Here is a 22,220-nt window from a genome sequence, read left to right on the forward strand (position 1 = left end):
GCTCAGGGACAGCACCCAGGTCCTGAGTTCAAGCCCTAGGATTGGCACGCACGCACACACACACACACACACACACACACACACACACACACACATTTGGATGGGTATTTTAGCTGTTTCTGAGATGAAATGTTTGGGCAGTGGTTAGAGTAATAGAAGAGATGCTCTCTCTCAGATGTCCAAAGGAGGAGTCAAGTAAGTAGGCAGGTGGACATGTAGAAAAGTAGCACTAAAGGTACCAGTCTGGAAGTCATTAGTGCACAGGCTTGTGGTAATTAGACCTGTGCTTGGCCATCTATTGATCTACAGATGCCTTAGAAACCTAGTGCTGCTCCAAGTTCTGCCACATGGCTAGAGAACAGCCTTAACTTCAGGCCAAGTGGATATAAGGGTGACCTAACAAGGATGCCTGGCATGGGTCCTAATATAGCAAGCAGGACAGGGAGACTAACAGCCAGGGATTTCCCTCCAAAGTTCCTATTGCGTCTTGTCCTGCATGAATATGGGTTTTTGTCTTTATGTCTTCTCCTGCATGAATATGGGTTTTTGTCTTTATATATTTAATTCTAAAATACAGTTGACAGAAAAAAGGCTTGATGTAGATTCTCTCTCTCTTACATGTTTTCGCCCCCTTGTCAAAACACTACATGTCTCATACTGCAACCTTATTTATATTATTTTATCTTATAGGTTAGCAGAAGATAGCATGTACAGAGATGCTCATAGGAGCCTTATTGGTAATAACAAACTATTAGAACCAAATGGCACATCCACTGATATGATAAGTAAACCACAGTAAGTAAGCAAGTGCTCAAAAGCATGAAGTTCCATAAAGTCTGATTTAGAAATATATTACTAGGGAAAAGTTGCAAAGAATTATGTATAATATAATCCCATATATGTATAACAGAGTCCCACTATTGTAGAATATTAGATGGCATGCACATGGAACTGTGTTTGGAAGCATAAGCATCAAGTTACCCAGATTGACAACTTTTAGTGGAAGGATTGGAAAGGCTGGGAAAGGGAAACATTTTAATATTTAACTTATATATTCTTTTATTGTTGGTATGTATTAGAATTAATAATTATTACTTTTAATTTGTGTGTGTGTGTGTATGTATGTATGTGTATGCTGTGGTTTAAACTGAGGGCCTCATGCTCTTCCTTAGCTTTTTTTTGTTGTTGTTGTTGTTGGCCTTGGGGCTTGAACTCAGGCCTGGGCACTGTCTCTGAGCAATTTTTGCTCAAGGCTAGCACTGCCACTTTGAGCCACAGTGCCACTTCTGGTTTTCTGGTGGTTAGATGGAGATAAGAATCTCAGGGCTTTCCTGCCTGGACTGGCTTTGAACTGTGATCCTCAGATCTCAGCCTCCTGAGTAGCTGGATTTTAGGTGTGAGCCCACCAGTGCCTGGCTTGCTTAGCTTTTTTTTTTCCCCCCAGTCTTGGGGCTTGAACTCAGGTCCTGAGCACTATCCCTGGGTTCTTTTTTGCTCAAGGCTAGCACTCTACCACTTGAGCCACAGCACCACTTCTGGCTTTTTCTATATATGTGGTGCTGAGGAATTGAACCCAGGGCTTCATGTATACGAGACAAGCACTCTACCACTAGGCCATATTCCTAGCCATTGCTTAGCTTTTTTATTCAAGGCTGGTACGCTACCACTTAAGCCACTTCTACCATTTTTTTTCTTTTTAGTGGTTTATTGGAGATCTTTTGCACTTTTCTGCTTGGTCTAGTTTTGAACCGCTTGAATAGTTAGGATTACATGTGTAAGCCATTGACACCCAACTTAATTAAAAAATTTTTTATTGTTATTATAAAGGTGATGTTCAGAGGGGTTACAGTTACACAAAATCAGGTAATGAATACATTTCTTTTTCCTTTTCTTCTTTTTGTCTGTGTAGGGCTTGAACTCAAGGCCTGGGCTCTGTCCTTGAGCTCTTTTGCTCAAGGCTAGTGCTCTACTACTTTGAACCACAGCTCTACTACTGGGCATTTCTTTTTGGATAATGTTACCCTGTATTTGCCATCCAGACTGAGACCTGTGCTGGTTATTACAGGGCTGGTCTGAGTCTTAAAGAGATCTATTAAACCCCTTTATACCTGAAGACTTAGGGAAGGTCCTCAGGTACCTATGGGCCCAGATCAAGATTGACTCTCATTGTGTCCCAAGCCAGAGCTCTAGGGCCTCTTACTAGGTATGTACACCTGTCATTGACAGGTCCCTTCTTCCCTGGCCATTTTCTCTCTCCTTTGCCTCTCCTATCCCCCACTCCTATTTTCCTTTTTCACTGATTACATCTTGCACTGGTATATGTTTTACCTAATTTTATCTAAGAAGCTATTTATGGTCAAGACAGTAATAGTCTACATAGGAACAAATAACTCCTGGTTTCACGAGCCTTGCCCCAAGAGGTCATGTCAGAACTTGCTCTGGTGAATGATAACACACTTTCCCCAATCTACTCAGCAATTACTTGGCCTTGGTTTCTGAGGTGGAGCCAATGTCTAAACCTCTGTCTGGGATCTTTCAGGGTGTTTTCAGAATATAGGCAAATGTCAGTTGTCTTGAACACTTGTAAAATATTTTCTGAGTAGCATAGAGAGAAATGTCTCAATACTGTTTTAAACATTTTGCTTAAAACCTTCTGATGGGTTTGTCTACTTGCCCTGCATTCTTAAGTGGCACACACTGAACAGAGTATTGTGTCTCCCTCATAAGAGTTGTTAGACTTTGATGAACAGAGCCACTATCCGTGGGAGCTGAGATCTGCTTCCAGTAATTTTGTGTCTTGTCCCCATCAGACTATCCACTTAATTCTTGCATCAAGGGTGCCCATACTGTGATGGGCTTCTGGTAAGTCATTTGAGACAGCTCAGGGTCCAGCCCTAAGGTATCTCTTTGTTGCCAGAACCTCTCCTGACTTCTTTGTGGGACCAGATATTAAGCAGATCATAGCTTCCTTTCTGGCCAGCTGTGTGAAGCTGAGCATGTGTTCATCATCTCTAAAGTAAAAGAGAAATCACTGCTTTGCAAGTAGTTTGATTTTTTTCCCCCCTCCAGTCCTAGAACTTGAACTCAGGGCCGGGGTGCTGTCCCTGAGCTTCTTTTGCTTAAAACTATCAATCACAGCACCACTTCTGGCTTTTTCTGAGTAGTTTATTGGCGGTAAGAGTCTCACAGATTTTCCTTCCCAAGCTGGCTTGGAACTGTGATCCTCAGATCTCAGCCTCCTCAGTAGCTAGGATTATAGGCATGAGCCACCAGCACTTGGCTGCAGGCGGTTTTTAAAGATTCAGCCAAACCACTTTCAGCCACTTTCAGTTTTCTAGTGGTTAATTGGAGGTGAGAGTCTCAGAGTTTCCTGCCTGGGCTGCTGGCTTTGAACTGTGATCCTCAGATCTCAGCCTCCTGAGTAGCTAGAATTCCAGGCATGAGCCACTGGTGCCTGGCTAAATGTCTTCTCTTTCTGACACAAGTCTGTCTGTAGCCTCATGCCTTGTAGGGGTAATGGTTAGGGGAGATGCAGACTAGGAGTCTGAGATGTTATTAAATTAGAGGGATGTGTTGAGAAGTAAGTGGAGCTACAGCAGTCTCTTCCTGACATAGCGAAACCCCTTACTGCTGGCCACCCTCCCTTTGGCCACAAGGGGGTGTGGGAGGATCACTCTCCTACCAGAGAGCCTGGGAAAGGGGTGTGTGTGTGGCTGGGCCTCTGAGTCTGTGTAGCTGCTTTTCCTGCTCCTCTAATAGCAATTTGTCCCTTAGAATTCTGCTCTGGGTTCTGTTTCCCTCACCCAGACTTAATCAGGTAGGACTCAGTGTCTCCTGTCTGCCTGTCTCTTTCTGCTCTTACGTCCCTGTGTCCTAGCTTCCAGGGATCTGAAGAAGGCTACAGGACAGCTCCTCATGCTTTCTTCCCTGATGTCCTGTGCAGGATACTTCAGCTGTCCATTAAGCTATCCTCATTTACTCATATCTTAGTCATTCTGGCAGCTTTCAGAGTCAGAGCAGCAGCCACAGAATAGTGTGCTAATATGCACCCAGGTGTCTTGGAGGCTCTAAATAGGAGCTTGAGCTCCCCAGAGGTCAGAACCAACCATGCTTTCTAGGTTCATAGAAGTGATCTTACCCAGGCGATTCCCACTCTTGTCATGCCAAACTCGTCATCCATGAGAGACATACACATGTATGTATACGTGTGTGCAGTTGACTGTGGGAGAGTCTTAATTAAATCTTGTACCTTTACTTCACATAAGCATGGTAAATCCTACAGTTATCCTGGGAATAGGGTTGTTATTAGGTGATTGACAATTTGGAAACCTTTCCATTGGCCTCCCTGACCTCTGTTTCAAGTAATAGTTGCTATAATGCACACACACACACACTTTTTAAGAAACAGGAAAATCAAGGCTAGGCTGATATTGTGTAGTCTAGACATTTGCTTTGCTTATTGATTTGCAGAATCCTGTAGCTCATCCAAAGGAGTGCAGGGAGGGAGAGGAGAGCTCGACCGACACTGTTTAACTGGGCTTTCTTGAGGACAGAAAGATTTGTGATAAGGAAAAGGATGTTGGTGGGGTTAACCCAGACTGCTTTGGTACTGCTTTTCTGGCCAGCTCTGACCTTGCTCCCCACTCCCTCAACATTCAGGCAGTGGTTTCAGGCCTTGACCTTTGATGAGGCTTCAAGTTTGCCTGACAAATGAGCTTCCTCTCTGAGGAGTCGTTGTGGTATCCTTGTTGCTACTACCTAGCCATTTCTGTTTCTCCCATTCCTACTCTGAGGGCTGTAGGTCCAGCAGTCTTGCCAAAGCTGCTCCATAGATGTCCAGGCCACTTGTCTCACTCGAGCTCCTGAGTGGCCTTCAGAGGTTTGGTTACAGAGAGTCACAGTGACCTGGGCTTCACTAGGCAAGCATAGTGGCATCACGGATAGGGATAACCTTGCCCAACCCTCTTATTTTATTTGATCTCAAGTAAGGTCCAAAGGATTATTCATGGTCTCCTGACATTGTCTTGGCCCTTCAGGTCCGATCACTGTACATTCTTTGAAAATTTCCTTCCTTTGTTTTTAAATTTTGTTTCTTAAGGCTATGCCTCTCTGTACACAGCCCCTGACTCAGTAATGGGTGGTCAGGGGAAAGACATCCTGCTTCTGGGGCACTTGTCTGTCCCTCAGGACTTTCCACAAAGAATGTAGCTTAGAGCTTAGTGAGTTGGGAGTTGAGGAATTTAGGTGAGCTGCAACTCATAATCTGCTACACAGGGCCCTGAGGTTGCCCTATGTGTCATGTGGTTGTAATACTCACTATCAGCTCACTGGTTTTCTATACCCTCAATTCTTTTTTTTTTTTTTTTTTTTTTGGCCAGTCCTGGGCCTTGGACTCAGGGCCTGAGCACTGTCCCTGGCTTCTTCCCGCTCAAGGCCAGCACTCTGCCACTTGAGCCACAGCGCCGCTTCTGGCCATTTTCTGTATATGTGGTACTGGGGAATCGAACCTAGGACCTCGTGTATCCAAGGCAGGCACTCTTGCCACTAGGCTATATCCCCAGCCCTATACCCTCAATTCTTTAAGTTTCCAAATAGATCCCATGTGCTCAGGCCTGGGGGAACTGAAGTTCTTGGAATAATTTTCTAAAGGCCTGGTGTAGGCTCCATGCCTTCTACCTTCTATACTGGTCCCTATCATTGGAACTAGGTTCTACTATGATGCTCCCTTACAGGAACCAGGCCAGATACACAGTACTTACCATACTCAGTCTGGCATATTATGACTGCCTTTGTATATGTTCCAATATGTTCTTGAGCTGGAAGGCTCAAGACTGGCTGGAAGACTGAAAGGCAAGATGGGTGAGAGGTTTGGGAGGTCTACTCAGGACCAGCCTAGATGGTTACTGCTGTGACTTGCCTGCCTGGTCCAAGCCCCTTGGCTCTACTGGACATAGATATAGCACATAGATTGACTCTGCCCTTGGCCTGGTCTTCTCTGTGCAGTTTCTATAAGCTGAAGAGAATGTGGCTCCATACTGAAAGCATTATATCCTCACAGCCTCAAATTAGGCTTTATTCACTGAGTCAATTCACAGGGCCTACATCAAAGCAAAATGAATATTTCTTTCTTTTTTCTTTTTTTTTTGTTTGAGCTGGATTTAGGCACCATAGAATTGACAGGATGCTCTAGTTTGGTTTCCTAGCTTAGTTTGGTTTCACTGAGAACAGTAGCATGTGGGGAACCCTAGAACTACCTTTCATCTATTTCTGAGCTAGTGTTAACTTTCCTTTGTGTCCTTCTTCCAGAGGTCTCTGCATGTGGAACAGGAGCCTAGCATTAAGGATTGTTCAGGTTGTGTAGATTGGCAGACCAGAGAATTAGATGGACTTGGGCCAGCTTTTGAGTATGGTTCACTGCTATAGCTGACCTTCCCTTGGCTGGCTGGCACCTGGCTAGACCATTTTACTTTTGTAACTCACACTCAGGCGAACTCAGGTCTTTGGAGAATGAAAAGCAGCCTTTTTTTTTTTTCTTTAAAGCACCGTATCCATTTCAACTTGCAGATTCTAAAGCCATAGTGGCAAACCTACAGAAGAAAAAGCTTGCTTGAGGTCAAAGTGCATGTCAGCAGCAGAGTAGGGTGTGCCCCCCTTTCAGGGAGAGGCTGGATCTGTCTCTCAGTTGTTAAGCTAAACTGTGACCTGGGAACATAAGGAAGCTACTAAGCAAGCCCTGTGTCTTTTGGGACACAGGAGTGTCCAGTCCCATGGAGCAGTAAGGCCTAGCAGGGAACAGCCTGGTGAGGGCTGTCCAGTTGGATCTCCACTCAGTCAGAGGAGAGATTCTTGGAACTTGCCCTGGGTGCAGCAGTAACTAGTTCTGCCCCTCCCTTTGGCACATGAGGCCATAGCCTGAGTGGCACCCTCCTGACTGGTGGATGGGTTGACTTCCTCATGGGATATGAGAGATGCTTTCATTGTCCCAGTCACAGGGACGGGATGTTCCTGAGAGCTTGTGGGTAATTAAGTGTAGATCTGCTGCCACCTGCCACCTGTCCTGGAGCAGACAGTAGGGTGGTAAACCCGGGGCAGATATCCTGCTGCCTACTAGACCACTGTATCCCTGTGTTTGATGTTGATAGGTGTTGCCACTGGTTTTAGCTGGGCCACCTCTGTGGTTCAGTTCCATGTTCCTTGCTGCTAATGCCTCACTTCACTGAAAAGCCTCTAGCATGAAACAAAATGCGTGTCTAGGGACCAAGGCAAGAGAACTTACTGTCCTTGCTCTGCAGGAGTCCAGACTTGTGTCAACTGAAACCCAGTAGCTTGCATGTGGCTGTGCCAGCAGTAGACTCCAGGTTCTTCCCGAGACTACTGGCCTGCCAGCCCAGGGGCTTCCCATGGAGCAAGAGCTGCCTTTGGCTATACTACACTCTGTTTTCTCCCAAGACTAGGTCATAGCTCAAGGCAGCCTAGTGTGTGGTAGGTGGGTCAGCCTGTCTACCTGATTTCTGGGCTGCTCAGAGCTCTGTATGATCTTTCTGGTAGGTAAGCAAATTTGGAGACAGGATCCTGGATCTTGAGCCAACTCTATTCTTCCTTTCCCAGGATATAACAGGTGAGGCCCGTGTACTTATATGCCCATGGTGCAGAGGGTCCTGCTGCAGACAATGACAAAGCAGAGGGCATGCTAGAGCTCTAGGGGAAGGATTGGGACAGACCATGGAAAGGTGTGTCAGGGGCATTCTGTCTGAGCTATCCAGGGCAGACTGAGCAAGGTTAGAGTAGAGAACTACAGACCACTGGGCTGAGAGTAATGGTCAGGAAGCTCTGAGTGGAGTCCTGTCTGCCAGAAGAGATGGCTTGTGATGTGCTGTATTCAGGTTCTCTGTATATCAGAGCCTCAGTTCTGTGCCTTTGCAGTTTTCCTGAGGGGGTGACAAAACAAGAGCTGGTGACAAAAGAAGAGCCAGGTGACTGGTCAGGAGCCTGGGTCCAGAGACATTGTATAGCTTCTCTATGGACAAGATATGGGACAGGACATGGGATATGGACATTCTTAAGCTTGACTCTGACCCTAGCACTTGTGAGGCAGAGGCAGGAAAGGGTGCAAGCTCTTGGCTACCTTGAGTTACAAAGTGAGACTGTTTCTCAAAACAAACAGTAAGGGCTGGAGGTGTGGCTCTAGTGGTAGAGTGCCTGGCTAACAAATACATGGCTCCAAGTTCAGACCCCATTACCACCAAAATACACAAAGATTTTTCTTCTCTCTTCTGTCTAAGGAGTGAATTAGCAAAATGAGTCTTAAGAGTGGACTAGAGTTGTGGCATGGACCAGCTAATGGAGGATGGCATGCTTGGACTGGTCATACAAAGGGACTCTGGACACCCCATTTATGGATGGTGGTGCTAGGCTCTGGTGGGTCATGTGGTATGAGAGGAGGGGAGTAAGCTGGCATTTGAAAAACGTTGGAATGCATTATGGATCGATCAGTTGGTATTACATGGGGTTTGCAGGGAGCCTGTGATAGGCCCTATCAGTGGCCTTGAGGCTGAAGAGGATTCTCAATCTGTTCTACAGGCCCTAGGTAAACCCAGGGTTAATGGTTCCCATGCTGAGGCTCCCACACTTTGAATTCCAGATGTGGCTCTCTGACTCTGCAGATCCAGCCAGCCGGTGCACACATCTGCTTTGGAACTGATGTGAAGAAGTCTCTTCTCCCCTGTCCCCAACCCCAGAGAGGAGGCTTAGGCACAGCACATTCATCCAGAAGGAGCAGGGTGCTACAGGCTCCATTGGGTCACTAGGCTGGTCATTTATCTGTCTACCTGAGTTTTCCTTCTCTGAGCCCCTAGGAGCTGTAGTATCAGAGATAGAACCCTGGGGTTTTTCAAAATCTCATTTGGGCAGGTGTGTGTGTGTGGGGATAGTAGACAGGTCCCAAGGCCCTGCCTTATAGGGAATGGCAGAGTGGGCACACTAGGCTTAAGGGAGCATGTTCTCACATCTGGTTTTATTCACTGGACTACAATTCCTGAAAACCCCTGAGCTCCCCAGGAGAATGTCATTGAGTAAACCTCTGGAAAAGCAGAAGTAAAGTCTGGGAACACACTGTCCTCTCACACTCTGCTGTGGCCAGCTGGCCAGCAGGACCCCATCATCGGCTATGAAACTAGGGGTGAGTAGGAGCCACCCTGGCTAATATGCTGGGCCAGAGGCTGTCTTCATGCCTGCTGGCCCCTTGGGCATGTTGGAACTAACCTTGGCATAGACTAGAAACCTTTCTTCTGCTTCTTTGGGTTTTTGGGGAGGAACTGCAGAGGTCAAGGGCTGGAGAGGCTATATACTACCTGCCTCTGGGACCCAGATGAAAAGGCTAAAGGAGCCCCTTCAGGTAGGGATGAAGGAAAGCTTTCTGGAAGCAGGTGGGGACATGGTTGCCTAGTTCTACTCCTCTGGGCCTGAGTGGAGCTGGCTGCCAAGCCCATACTTTGACCTCATAGAACAGAGCATTGGTCAGGCTGGGAGTCTTCATGCCCCGCTTCAGGAACCAGGAGTCATTTGATGGCATCTGGGCTTTGTTGCTCAGGGGTCTTGGCCCAAGACCATTGAATAGGGGTAGGCAAGGATGGTGGGGACAGTTAGAAGCCAGTTTCAGGCCAGTACAGACTGGCAAGCCCTGAAAGAAATAGCCATGCCAGGTGGCTATTAGGATATAGTCTTTCCAAGTGCCTTCAAAGAGCTCAGCTGTACCTTGTAGAAGCCAGGAAAGTTGGCCTTTGACACAGGCAACCTCAATGTAGATTGGACTGCCCTGTGGAGGAGGGGTATCAAGGGCCCTCACTTTCCAGGCTGGCCTTGCATTTCTAGCTAGGTGTGAGGATACAGCCCTGCTTCCTGTACCTGAAGGGCTCCTTTGTAATTTGGCCTGCAGACTCAAGGGCTGATGGCATGGGGCCTCGCAGTTTGTGGGAGGAGGCAGAGCTGTAGCTCAAGGGCCACTGGGACTGTAAAGGTGACAGTGGCACGTCACAATTAGATCACTTCATTCCTGAGATGGTGTAGAGAATGAGTGGACTTGGGAACAGGCAGCTGAGGTATGGGGCAGGGGGCTGGATTGTGTCCAGAGATAGAGGTAAGGGAGAGTAAGCAGAACATCTGAGACAAGAACTCAGGAGTCACAGGTCTGAAATGGCTTTGAGAACAGGGTGCTGTGAAGCATGCTCAAGCCCCAGGATAGAAGCTGGGGATGTGAGGAAATGGAATTGGTATGCTTTGTCTGAGATAGGCTTAGGTCAGACTGCAGAGAGAACTTGTGATAGCAATAGCATCTTCTTGAACATGAGAAATCGGTCTGTGAGGAAGTCTTTTGTTGTGAGAGATCTCAAACTGGCCAGACATTCCTGGTGCCAGGCCACTGATAGGAGGATTTGGGGTAGACAGCTGTGTTTGTGGGTAGACCAGAGCTGTCCCCTGAGTCTTCTCTAATCAGAACACTGCTCAGGCTTCAGCTGGGTCATGTCTGGGCCTCTCAGGGGCCTTCATCAAGACTGTCAGGATGCAGAGCCCAGAGCAGAACTATCCCTTGCCTTCTCAGAGCTCCTGTCGTCCTTGGGTGCCCTCGGAGGCTGGGCCGGGGCTGGGTGGCCAGGTCTCCCACGAAGCTCTCTACAAGTTCCAGGCCTTTCTCCTGTGCCTGGATCCCACCCCCAGTCACATCACCTCCTCTGCTTCCCTTGGAGAGAGCAGGAAGTTGAGGAGAGGGCGTCCTAACCCATGTATCCTCGTCCTGGCCAGGCCTGTCTGAAGGGCTTAGGGCTGCCAGCCACTGGGTCTGGGTGCCAGGTTTCTCCAACAGGGTCAGAGCTGGTTTAGAAGCCCTGTGTGGTCCCCTCGTGGGCGAGCTGAGGGATCAGCCTGCCTGCCTCCCTCCAAGTCGCCTTCTTGGCTGGCAGGCTGTCCCTTTCCCTGGGTCACAGGGAGATGTGGGGTTTGGCCAGGGAAAGTGGTCTGGAACGGCCCTTTGACATCATCCCTAGGGGCTTTTAAAAATGAATTTCCTGGTAAGAAAGACTCCTCTGGCCTCGAGCAGGATTCTCAGTAGAGTCTCCCGGGTTTGCTCTGATCTGACAAACGCCAGGCAAAACCACCCAGCCGCCTGCATTCCAGCAGTGCTTGGAGTCGTGGCTTCTCTAAATGCAGTGTCAGCAGAACGCAACAGCCAAAGCACAGGAGTGTTTGTTCGGAGGCCCATACTAGGCTCTGGGTGTGGGAGGGGCATCAAAGGAGAGCACCCCAGCTTTGCCACCACTCAATTAGAACCACATCATCCTAGCTTCTATAGGAATGACTACTGCTCCAGTGATGCAAGAAGGACTTGTTGCTGAGTTATGACAGTTCAGGCCCACAACTAGACATGCAGGTGGGCAATGTGAGTCCAGGTAGCCTGCAAGGCCAGTTCCTTTGCCACTGATAGGCTTTTTTAGGACTAAAGGCTATCTGAACAGCAGAGTCTATACCTGAAAGACCTGTCCTAGCTAAGGGTTGTGGAAGAATGTGGTTAAGGAGAAAAGGAGAGAGAGAGAGAGAAAGAATGAGACTAGGGCTGGGGACCATCATAGACTACCAGACCTGTACAGTATCGTGGCCCTTCTATATCTCAGCTGTGGGATTCTGGACAAGGTTCTAGTTTTATCTGATTTTTTTTTTTTATCATGGGGCTTGAACTCCTTTGCTCAATGCTGCACTCTACTGCATTGAGCCACAGCGCCACTTCCAGTTTTCTGGTGGTTAATTGGAGACAAGAGTCTCACAGACGTTCTTGCCCAGCCTAGCTTTGAACTGTCATCCTCAGATTTCAGCCTCCTGAGTAGCTAGGACCTACACCTGGCTCATCTGATTTCTTAGGGCTAAGTCTGAGAAGTGGCCATGGCTGGGACATCTAGCACAAAGGTTGCTCCTGGCATGGGGCTGAGTCCATTGCATGGAAACTGTGTTTCCAGTTACAGTGGATCTGAGGTTAGGACTCTCACCTGACTAGTGCCAGATATTGGATGGAGACTCACTGGGGGCCGGAGAGGGGAAAGGTGCTTGGCAATGGAAAAGTTGCTTAGCTAGCCTTCCCAGGGAGAAAAGCCATGTGGAACAAAGGCGGAGGTTGGAGCAGAGGAAGTTTCATACTGCTGGAAAGCTCATGAGGATCCCCAGTGGGAGGTGACAGATTGCCTGGGGAAGCCTCCCAGCAGCATGTGCCAGGGCTCAGAAGGGCAGGGTGTGGACTGATGCCTGGGGAGGACTGGCTTTCCAGTACTTTGCATAGGAGGGATCAGGAAGCCAATCTAAGGGCAGATTTGTTGTCCCAAGAACTAGTGGGGTTGCTGACAGAAGGGGCTGGGTTTTGCTCTGGAGCTCTCTTTGTGCATATGATCTGGCCCGTAGGCCTAGGCTATGAGCTGAAAAGGAAGTCTCTTGGCCTGGGAAGGGCTGTCAGCTGGCTACAGAGACTCTATGAACAAATGGACAGGTTCAGCTTGGCAGACTGTTTGACCCAGCTCTGGCTCCCAGCTGCTGTCTGCTCTGAAGCTTCTCCTAGTGGAGGCTTGGCACTTGCCCTGCCTGGACCAGAACCCTCTGTCCGTGCTTTTTCAATTTATCAAAATATTCCTTGATAGATGCAAGTATATAAAATCAGAGCATGAACATGACTTGATAAGTAGGCTTAATTTCAGTACTATAATAAGGAGGACCAATCATATTCTTAATATGTATATCACACCCATAAAATCACTTCAGAGGCATTAACTGTTTCAATGTTTCAAACCCAGTTCCTTCAAGACTTCTGCTTTTGCTCAAGGATGTTAGAAATCTAGCATATGGCCTAGTGTCAGTTGCTCACGCCTATAATCCTAATCACTCAAGGGACTGAGATCTGGAGAATTAGTTTGAAGCCAGTCTCAGCAAAAAAGTATGTGAGAATTTGTCTCTAATTAAGCAGCAAAATGCCAGGCTAAAGGCTTGCTTCAAGTGGTAGAGTGCCAGCCCTGAGTGAAAAGTTGGAGCAAGAGTTTAAAGCCCTGAGTTCAAGCCTCTGGTACTGTCACACACACACACACACACACACACACACACACACACACACACACACACACACACACACACGAAAGAAAAAAGAAAAGAAGAAAAGAAAGGAAGAACAAAAGAAAAGAAAAAAGCAAGATCTAACATATGAAGCCTATTTCTAGAGGTAGAGATGCAGGCAATATACTATTATGGTAGTAACCTTTAATTATTGATAAGATTTTTTTTGGGGGGGAAACCAACTGAATAATCAAACACTGCAGTAGTATGAGTATTACTGAGCCAGAGCACTGTCTGTCACCTATGTCTTACTGCAAGAGTAGCTAAGTTTGGCCAGAACAGTGAGGATGGGAAGAAGAGCTCAGAAGGTCTCATTGAAATAGCCTGAGGCAAAGTAGGAGGGCACGCACATCTCCAAGGCAAAAACACAGCAAGATCAGCAATATCCATGGGGCAGATTTGGCCTGGTGGTTCTCTTACCCATGTGCCTTCTCTTTTATCCTCTTTTAGGTGGTTATGGCAGAAAAGTAGACATGAAATAGCAGAGCAGGAGTGAATACAGGAAGTTAAAAGTCTACCCCAGGGGCTGGGGGTATGGCCTAGTGGCAAGAGTGCTTGTCTTGTATACATGAGGCCCTGGGTTCGATTCCCCAGCACCACATATACAGAAAATGGCCAGAAGTAGTGCTGTGGCTCAAGTGGCAGAGTGCTAGCCTTGAGCAAAAAGAAGCCAGGGACAGTGCTCAGGCCCTGAGTCCAAGCCCCAGGACTGGCCAAAAAAAAAAAGTCTACCCCATGAGAGCTTGGGAGCCACAGAGACATGAGTGCTGCTGGCCACCAGCCCCTGGCCCCACAGATGAAAGACATCTACTCTAGATGAAAGACCCTCCTCTGCACACTCTTCCATCTCCTTTATCACACTCTGTAGAAGAGGGCCTTTTTTCTTTTGGAGAATAGTAGAAGGAGTCCTTAAAGCCTATAGAGGGATTGTGTGCTTCACTTACCTTTCTAAGTAACCAGGATTGTACAGCCCTCTAGCCTCAGGGACACCTAGAGAGGCCTTAGATCTGTATCCTCCACTTCTTAGCCACTGTCCTTGGTACTGCCATAATTTATCATAGTGTTTTCCCTGTCAAAGTCCAGTTCCCTGCCAGTTTACCCCCTCTCTCCCACTTTTCACCCATTCTACAGCAGTTAATTGAATATAAACACACGTCAGGAGCGTACCCTGTTCTAGACCCAGAGTCCCTATTCTTACAGAGCTTATGTATCCATATAAAGAAAAACAACACAGGTGAACAAGAGAGGCCTCGGGAGGGAGAGTGAGGAGATACCTGAAGGAAGGGATGGATCAGCCACTTCCTTCCTGGCTAAGGAGTAGGGAAAGGCCCTAAAACGACGTGATAGACACAAGATTGGTGAGAAGCAGCAACCAGTAAGGGCCCCATTCTAGCAGAGACTCTCTTTGAGTGAAGTAGGAGCTTGAGAGGGTTTGAGGCAGATAAATATGTGCTTCCTTTTTGTTTTAAAAAAGAAAAAGCTAGGGGGCTGGGGATATAGCCTAGTGGCAAGAGCGCTTGCCTCGTATACATGAAGCCCTGGGTTCGATTCCCCAGCACCACATATACAGAAAATGGCCAGAAGTGGCGCTGTGACTCAAGTGGCAGAGTGCTAGCCTTGAGCAAAAAGAAGCCAGGGACAGTGCTCAGGCCCTGAGTCCAAGGCCCAGGACTGGCAGAAAAAAAAAAGAAAGAAAGAAAAAGCTAGGCTGGGGGAAAGGATAAAGGGCAGAAACTGGGAGATTTCTACATTGTACTATTGTCTTCCAAGGCCCTTGCCCTCCTCTTCTTTCTTTCCTTCCTTCCTTTTTCTTCACCTTTGTTTCCAGAGGCTCAGGAGAATCATTGGCCTGTCTGCCCCCAGCTACTGCTAAGGGAACCTTCATTTTCCTCTCAGCCCTATTCATTTCTCATGCTACTCATTCCCCTTAGGCCTCTTCTTACTCATTGTCCTGACTATTCCTTCATTCTTCCTTCTTCCTTGCTGTGGCCCAGCCTAGCATGGCCTTCATCCCTGCTAAGGCCTAGTTTGGTGCCCAGTTCTCTACTCTTACAGCTTTGGGCATGTCCTCTCTTTCATATCTTTCATGTATTTTTAGCATGCCCTTTCAACCTTGAGATCCTGGAGAGTAGGACCTATGTTGTATTCTGCTTTAGTTTAGGATCTCAGAGGTCTTGAGTTGTAAATGGCACCTTGGGTTGAGCCATCCCAACCTTCTCATCTTGTGGTGGCTTATAGTCTGGGGCATTTCCAGGTCCTTAGCTGGGCTGCTTGTAGTAGGCCCAGATCTAAAAGGGGAATGGAAATAGGTGGGCCCAGAGTTGAATGAGAATTTGTGACTTGGGGGCACTGCGGGGAGGCTTAGAAAAGCTATCTCTCATCCTCTGTTTTTGAATTTTAGACTTGAAGTTACACCTGCAGAGTACTGACTATGGCAACTTCTTGGCTAATGAGGCATCACCTCTGACAGTGTCAGTCATTGATGATCGGCTCAAGGAGAAGATGGTGGTGGAATTCCGCCACATGAGGAACCATGCCTATGAGCCACTTGCCAGCTTCCTGGACTTCATTACGTAAGTAGCCAATAGCATTGGGTAGAGTAGATAACATGTACAGAAGCTAGCTTCATCATGGTTCCAGTCCTTGTGCCTCTGTCAGCTGAGAGGTTTGACAGCTGTGTAAGGCCAACAGAGTAAGGTCAGTTAGGCCACAGAGTAAGGATAGGGCTGTAAGATCATTTAGCAACATCTTCAGAGTTCTTCCCAGCTATGTAACTGGGCCTTTCAGGTTACAACTTGTAGCGTGGGGTCACCAGCCTCTTTCTCTGTATCCATAATGTTTCAGAGATTGAGATAGGGAAACTGGAGAAGATGACAGCTCTTTTTTACTTACTCTGTAGCTCCCACGCTGAACCATCACCAGGCCCTACAGTCCCTTGCTGGGGCCAAGGGTCATGAAGAATCTGGACTATACAGGCCTTCTTGTCCCTAGGCTGAGGCCCACTCTCTGCCTTTTCTGACCTTGGCTTAGTTCTCAGGGAACTTAGGCATATAGGTTGGTGAGCGGTTGAATATCTTGTCACCTTTCCCAGGGGTTTGGATGGGTAGGCCCCCTCCATGTTTATGATCATTGACCTCACCAGCTTCTCCATTATGACCCTTGAGTGGGGCTCTAGAGAAGCTGAGCAGAGAAGAGGACCCTGGGACCAGCAGGGTGGGCAGGGGCACTTAGTTCAGGACTGTAAGCTTGTGGAGGCCAAGGAGGTAGAGAAGTTCCCTCTGCAGAGGTAGCTCAGGAGCCATGAACCAATACTTGGTGTATAAGAACAGCCCAGCCCAGGTTGCCACCTCATGTTTGTGATCAGAAGAAGTATGATCAGTGGCCAGCCTCTATGGGTTTTCTCTGTGTTGGTGGCATGTGAGCGAATGTTATTGTAGGGGATATGTCTTCCCACACTCTTCTAGACATTGTCTAGCTTCTTCATTGATTACAGTGCCCCTCTTCCTTGGGTCCAGGAATACTACTGCACCTGTCCTTGGAGGGACAGGGTTATATACCTGCTATCTGGTTTGATTTTCATCACTAGCAGGGAGCAGCCACTTGACAGGATCCACATGCTCAGACAAAGATCCCAGACTGGAACACCTGGAAGTCTCTGAAACCTGGCCACAAGCTTCCTCCCCTGGGGCTGGCCCTCTGTTGTCCTAGATGGTCCTATATTCACACTGTTGGCCCCTGTGGGAAGTATGCCAATACAGACCTACTGGGGCAGAAGGTCAGAGGTGGAGTATATTATGTGCTGCTGTATGGATGGGTAGGGTACATTGCACCATGCCATTTGTCATCCACCCTCTGGCCTGGGCCTGTGTGTCCCCTGCCCCAAGGTCAGAGCCCAGGACATATAAGGAAACAGTGCATTTATTGCCCCATCGCAGCCTTCACCTTCAGCTTGTTTGTACAAGGCTTCTTCAGCTTCCTGGTAAATATTCTGGTTATGCCAGCTAGGCTGGCCAGAAGAACCCTAATTCTGCCAGTGGTCAGAGGGTAGATATTATTCATTTTCCTACCTACTTGCCCACCTGACTGTGCATATAGCTTCTGGTTTGTCTTGGTGCTTCCTGCCAGACCATGAAACTAGAGAGAGCTCTGAGCGTGACTGAGACAGAGCAGCCGCCAGCTCTTTGCTGGAGGTTGGCTGCAAGCATCAAGTGTGCTTCAAGCAGCCAAGTGCTATCCTGTGGCAAGCTGTCTGAATCCAACCACTTCCCCACCCCTTCCATTCATGGGTGATTGTGGCTTACAGCCTTCCCATCTACTCACTCCTGCCCTCACTTGGGAAGAGTGCAGCAGCCACGTGTCGGCCAGTCTGAGCCTGTGGCTGCTCCTTCCCTGACCCCATCATCTCCAGTGACCTGCTCCTCTGCTTTCCATTTCAACCCTCCCACCCCCTCACACATACTGATGGCTGCAAGGCCATATCATCATCTGGAATTGCTCTACCTCTAAAATGGCTGAGTCAGGTATCCTCTCTCTACTCACAGCCTTCTGGCCCTCCACCCACTTTCAGCCCCTTGTAGGACCTGGGTTCCAGACTCAGCAGGACACTGAGTCTTGCTTCCTCCCCTGTTGCCCTTTCTGTCTTCATTTCCCGCCCTCCCCAGCTGAGGTTCCCGGGTCCATCATTCCAACTCTCTTCTGCCAACATCCGCAGTTCTCTTGGCTGCCCAACTCATGGTCCCACCCGGCTGGCAGCCCCCCAGCCCTGGAGGAATCCCAGAGCCTCCAGCCTAGAGCTGCCCTCCCCCCTTCTCTACTGCTGAGAGCAAGGCTAGGAAATCCAGTAATTGGGGGTGGATGATCATTCTTGCTGCCAGACACGCATGTTCACTCACTCAGGTATCTTTAGCCTGTGGCTGCCTCTGACTGCCCCTACTCAGCATCCTATGGCCATCCCTGCCAATCCCATCCATCCCATCTTAAATACCGTTCCTCTCCTGCCCCTCTGCCTCCTCCTCTCTGGGCAGATGGCCCACCTCTTCTTCTACTAAGACAATAGAAGCCAGTATACCTTCCAGCATTGCATCTAGACTCCACATCCCTAGCACTGTGTCAGAGGAAGATTTACCCTCTTTACTCTGAGATCCAGCATTGTGAACACGCTCACCCTACTCCTGGACCCTGAGTGGCTACTCCTCTTTACTCCTGTTTGAATCTCTAATACCATTAAATACACCTTAAAAGCCATCTTATGTGGCCTGAACGTTAACATTTCCTATGTTCTTTCATTGCCATTGCTCCTCCAGTCAGTTTCCAGCAGTTCTATCACTCAATCACAGGCCTTGGCTAGTTACTCATAGCCTTCATGTGAACAAGGTCAGTAGGCCTAGCCACTAGGTAGCATCCTTCCCTCATGATCTGTCTTGAACTTAAATCCTATCTCTTTGACTGCTTTTCTTTCACCATTGCTCCAGAAAACCATTCCAGGTATGAGGACTATTGCAGAAGGGGTAAAGTCTTCCCTTCAGGGCTTGCGCCAGGTGTCTCCCAGACTCAGACTCATGACTGGTTTCATTGAGGACATGGCTACTTGGTGACGTTTTTAAGGAAAGAATTGGAGGAGAAGATCTATAGGCTGAGGAAAATATACCTGTCCTGAGTAGTGATCATGGAGTTTCTGGCCCTGTGACCCCCCAACAGCCTCCAAATATAGTGCCTCCTCCAGAAAGGAGCAAGCTCCTCTAGAAATGCCCAGAGAAAGGTGTACCTAGAGAGTGCATTCCTACAGGGATGGGGACAGCTGAGACATGGTTACTCACAGACAAAGCTGCTTCAGCTGTGGCAGGGGTTAGGAATACTGCACTTAGCTCCATCCCTCAGCTTCTGCCTTCAGAGCTTCCCTATGATGACTGGAACAGGCTTTTGCAGGAAGTGATGAGTTTCCTGACATTGAAAAGATGCAAGCAGAAACTGGTCAAGCCACCCTGCCCTTCTGTGTGAGAGCGAGCATCCTGTGCTTTTTGCAGATTCCCCAGTCCACATCCAGCAACCATACTCTGGGCCAGATCTAGTCCTCAGAGGAAGACGGGTGAACACAGGGGATAGTGCCAGAGGTGCTTGAGAGGCCTATAAGCAGCTTCAGAAAATGGGACGGGTTGTCACAGGTGGCTTCTCAGTATTGAAAGGACTCCATGTTATGGAAACAAGTGGTATATCATTGTAATTATTTTCAACATGCCTTGTGAAACAGTACTTTTTTTTCTTTTCTCTCATATTCCTTACCCGTGGTTTTACCCCTGTTATCACTGTATCTGATCTTAGTACCCTGGATACTGTATATACGTGTATTAGAACTAGGGAAGGAAAAGGGAATACCAAAATCGAGAGACAAAGAATAAAAAGACAAACCATTCCAAAAGCAATGCTTACAAAACCATTTGGTGTAAACAACTGTACAACTCACTGTGGGGGGGGTGAGGGGGGAAACGAGGGAGGTAACAAGTTGGATAAGAAATGTTCTCACTGCTTTACATATGAAACTGTAACCCCTCAGTACTTCACTTTGACAATAAAGGAAAAAATAAGAAAATAAAAAACAACTCCAGGGGGTCAAATGATTACTTAAAAGAACAGTGGTCACAGAAGAGGCCACTACCTGATGTGGGACAGATTGAGTGAGATAGGTACTGTCCATATGTGATCTTGAGATGGACCAGCTTGATCTCTCTCTCTCTCTCTCTCTCTCTCTCTCTCTCTCTCTCTCTCTCTCTCTCTCTCTCTCTCTCTCATTATGCCTGGACTGGGGCTTAAATGCAAGGCTTGGGCACTGTCCTTTATTTAGGCTTTTCTGCTCAGGGCTGGTGTTCTTACCTACTTCCAACTTTTTTCTGGTTAATTGGAAATAAGAGTCTCATGGACTTTCCTGCCCAGGTGGCTTTGAACTGTGATATTCTGATCTTAGTCTTCCAAGTAGTTAGAATTACAGGCATGAACCACCAGTGCCTGACCAGCATGATTTCATAGTACTGATATGACAATGTCACTGCACCAGGGGTTCTTATCCTGCCCGACCATCAGCTTGCTGTGTGACTTGGGATAGAGCCTCTACTGATTTTTGTTTTCCTTGTTGGAGACTTTGATCTGAGCAGTTTCATGATATTCTCCTACAGGAGAGTTGACTCCAGAAGACAAGCCAGGAGAGTTAGTTGTTTGTAGGCAGAGAGAACTTGGTCTTAGTTTGATGAGGACAAAGTAGAGGTCTTGTTCTGATAGGTGCTTTATTCAGTATACAAAACCTGCCTGTAGCATAGGTGCCCATTAGCAGAGCCTGAGTGTGGGGAAAATGGGCCCATCTAGGGGAGCAGAGATCCCATATTTCTCCTGTGTAATGGGTTCCACTATCACCAATTGAAGAGACAATTTGTCCCAGGACAATGGCCTCTAGTGCTCTGAGGTCCTGCCTACACTGCATTCTCTCTAGGCTGTATCTCTCCCATCTTGGGTCTTGCTTGGCTGTAGAGAGACATCATAGTTCCCTGGGCCTTAAATCTTTTTTGTTGTTTTTTTTTTTTTAACCAGTCCTGGGGCTTGAACTCAGGACCTGGGCACTGCCCTGGAGCTGCTTTTGCTCAAAGCTGATGCTCTACACTTGAGCCAGAGTGCCACTTGTGGCTTTTTCTTTTTATGGGGTTGGTCTTGAGGAATCAAACCTAGGGGTTTCATGTGTGCTAGACAAGCACTCTACCACTAAGCCACATTCTCAGCTGTGAGGGGCAGGATTTTAATGAAGAGGTCAGAGTCTTACTGGTTCTTCCATGAGCGTCTCACTTTACTGCACAGAGGAAGTTCAGGCCTCTGAGGTGGTGGGCTGAGGCCATAGTGGATGTTTTTGTTTACTTGCTACCCTGGGCAAGGCTCTTCAAGACCTAGATGTAATCCAGTACAGGTACTGTCACTAGTAGCTCAGGAGGGCATCTGGTGGGTGCTGTGGGTGGACAGACTTGCAGAGGTATACCCAGACATCATGGCCTCCTGTCCTGCAGTAGGCCCACCCCAAGGGCTGAGAAAACACATCCCTCCAGCAGATGGCACCAAAAGGCATAATGCCTTAAAACAAAGGGTTGGCTAGGGACTCTGAAGACTTCTTAGAGGAAGTAGCTTCCCAGACTCTAGCCTGAGACTTCTGGGGACCCAAGCTGTTTTAGAGGCACAGGGCAAAGCAGGCCTCAGGGCACAGGATTACAGACTGCCCCACCCCCCACCCCACAAGGGCCTCTTTGGCCTGGCGGGCAGCCGGCCATCCACTCCCCAGCTGTCTTCCCCTGGAGGGAGATGCTGACCAGCTGGAACCTCATTCTCTTTTATTGAGGCCAAATGAAGGAAGAAATGGCGGAGTGGGTCTCTGGGGGCAGGGAGGCAGCTGCCGAAGCCAGGCAAAGAGGGGCAGAAAGCAGAGGAACTGGAGGGTTTCTCTGCCTGTGAAGATCTCGGCCTTAGAATAAAGGAATATGCTGGCTTATATCATCTCTGCAAGACTTGTCCTGCCTTCTGCATCCCTGAAAAGGAGTTTTACCTTCACCAGATGGGGGGAAAATCAGAGACCTCTGTTGCAGCAATCTTGTAGTTGGTCCAGGGGGAGGGAAGTGTTAGGCTTGGCACAGGATAAAGGCTGATCTGCCTTGGGTAACAGGAGGCATAATCATGAGTGGCCCTTAGTTGCTCAGAATTACCTCCTGTGCTCAACTAAAGCTTGTAGCAGGAGAAACTGAGGGGAGGGGAGGTAGAGTGGGGCGTCTTCCACCGGCCTCCACACTGCTGTTCTGACAGTGAGGCTGGTGGGTATGAGAGCCCTCAGCTAATGTGGGTCCAATGATGAGCTGTTCTCCTTCCTCTTTGAAGGATGTGAACATACCAGAGCATCCTCAGGCATGGGGGCAGAATCTTTGCTGTTATCTCCAGTAGTGCAGTGGGGCTGAATAGAGCACAAGTTGAGTGTGGAAGGGTAGTGGGTGTGTCCTGATGCACATAGAAGCAGAAGACATCAGGGGCAGAGAAGAAATAATCTGGAGCTTGACACCTAGGGACGA

General features: G+C 48.1%; 1 protein-coding gene across 1 annotated transcript in view; it reads left to right on the forward strand.

Annotated features, from left to right (window-relative positions):
• Positions 1-22,220, forward strand: part of Atp6v0d1 (ATPase H+ transporting V0 subunit d1) — a 40,534-nt gene that overhangs the window by 10,106 nt on the left and 8,208 nt on the right. The window contains exon 2 of the mRNA XM_048355330.1: positions 15,539-15,710. Coding sequence (XP_048211287.1) covers positions 15,539-15,710 — 172 coding nt within the window. The remainder of the gene's footprint in view (positions 1-15,538; positions 15,711-22,220) is intronic.

Source organism: Perognathus longimembris, chromosome 10 (assembly GCF_023159225.1).
Source record: "Perognathus longimembris pacificus isolate PPM17 chromosome 10, ASM2315922v1, whole genome shotgun sequence".
In the NCBI taxonomy this organism is placed as follows: Eukaryota; Metazoa; Chordata; class Mammalia; order Rodentia; family Heteromyidae; genus Perognathus; species Perognathus longimembris.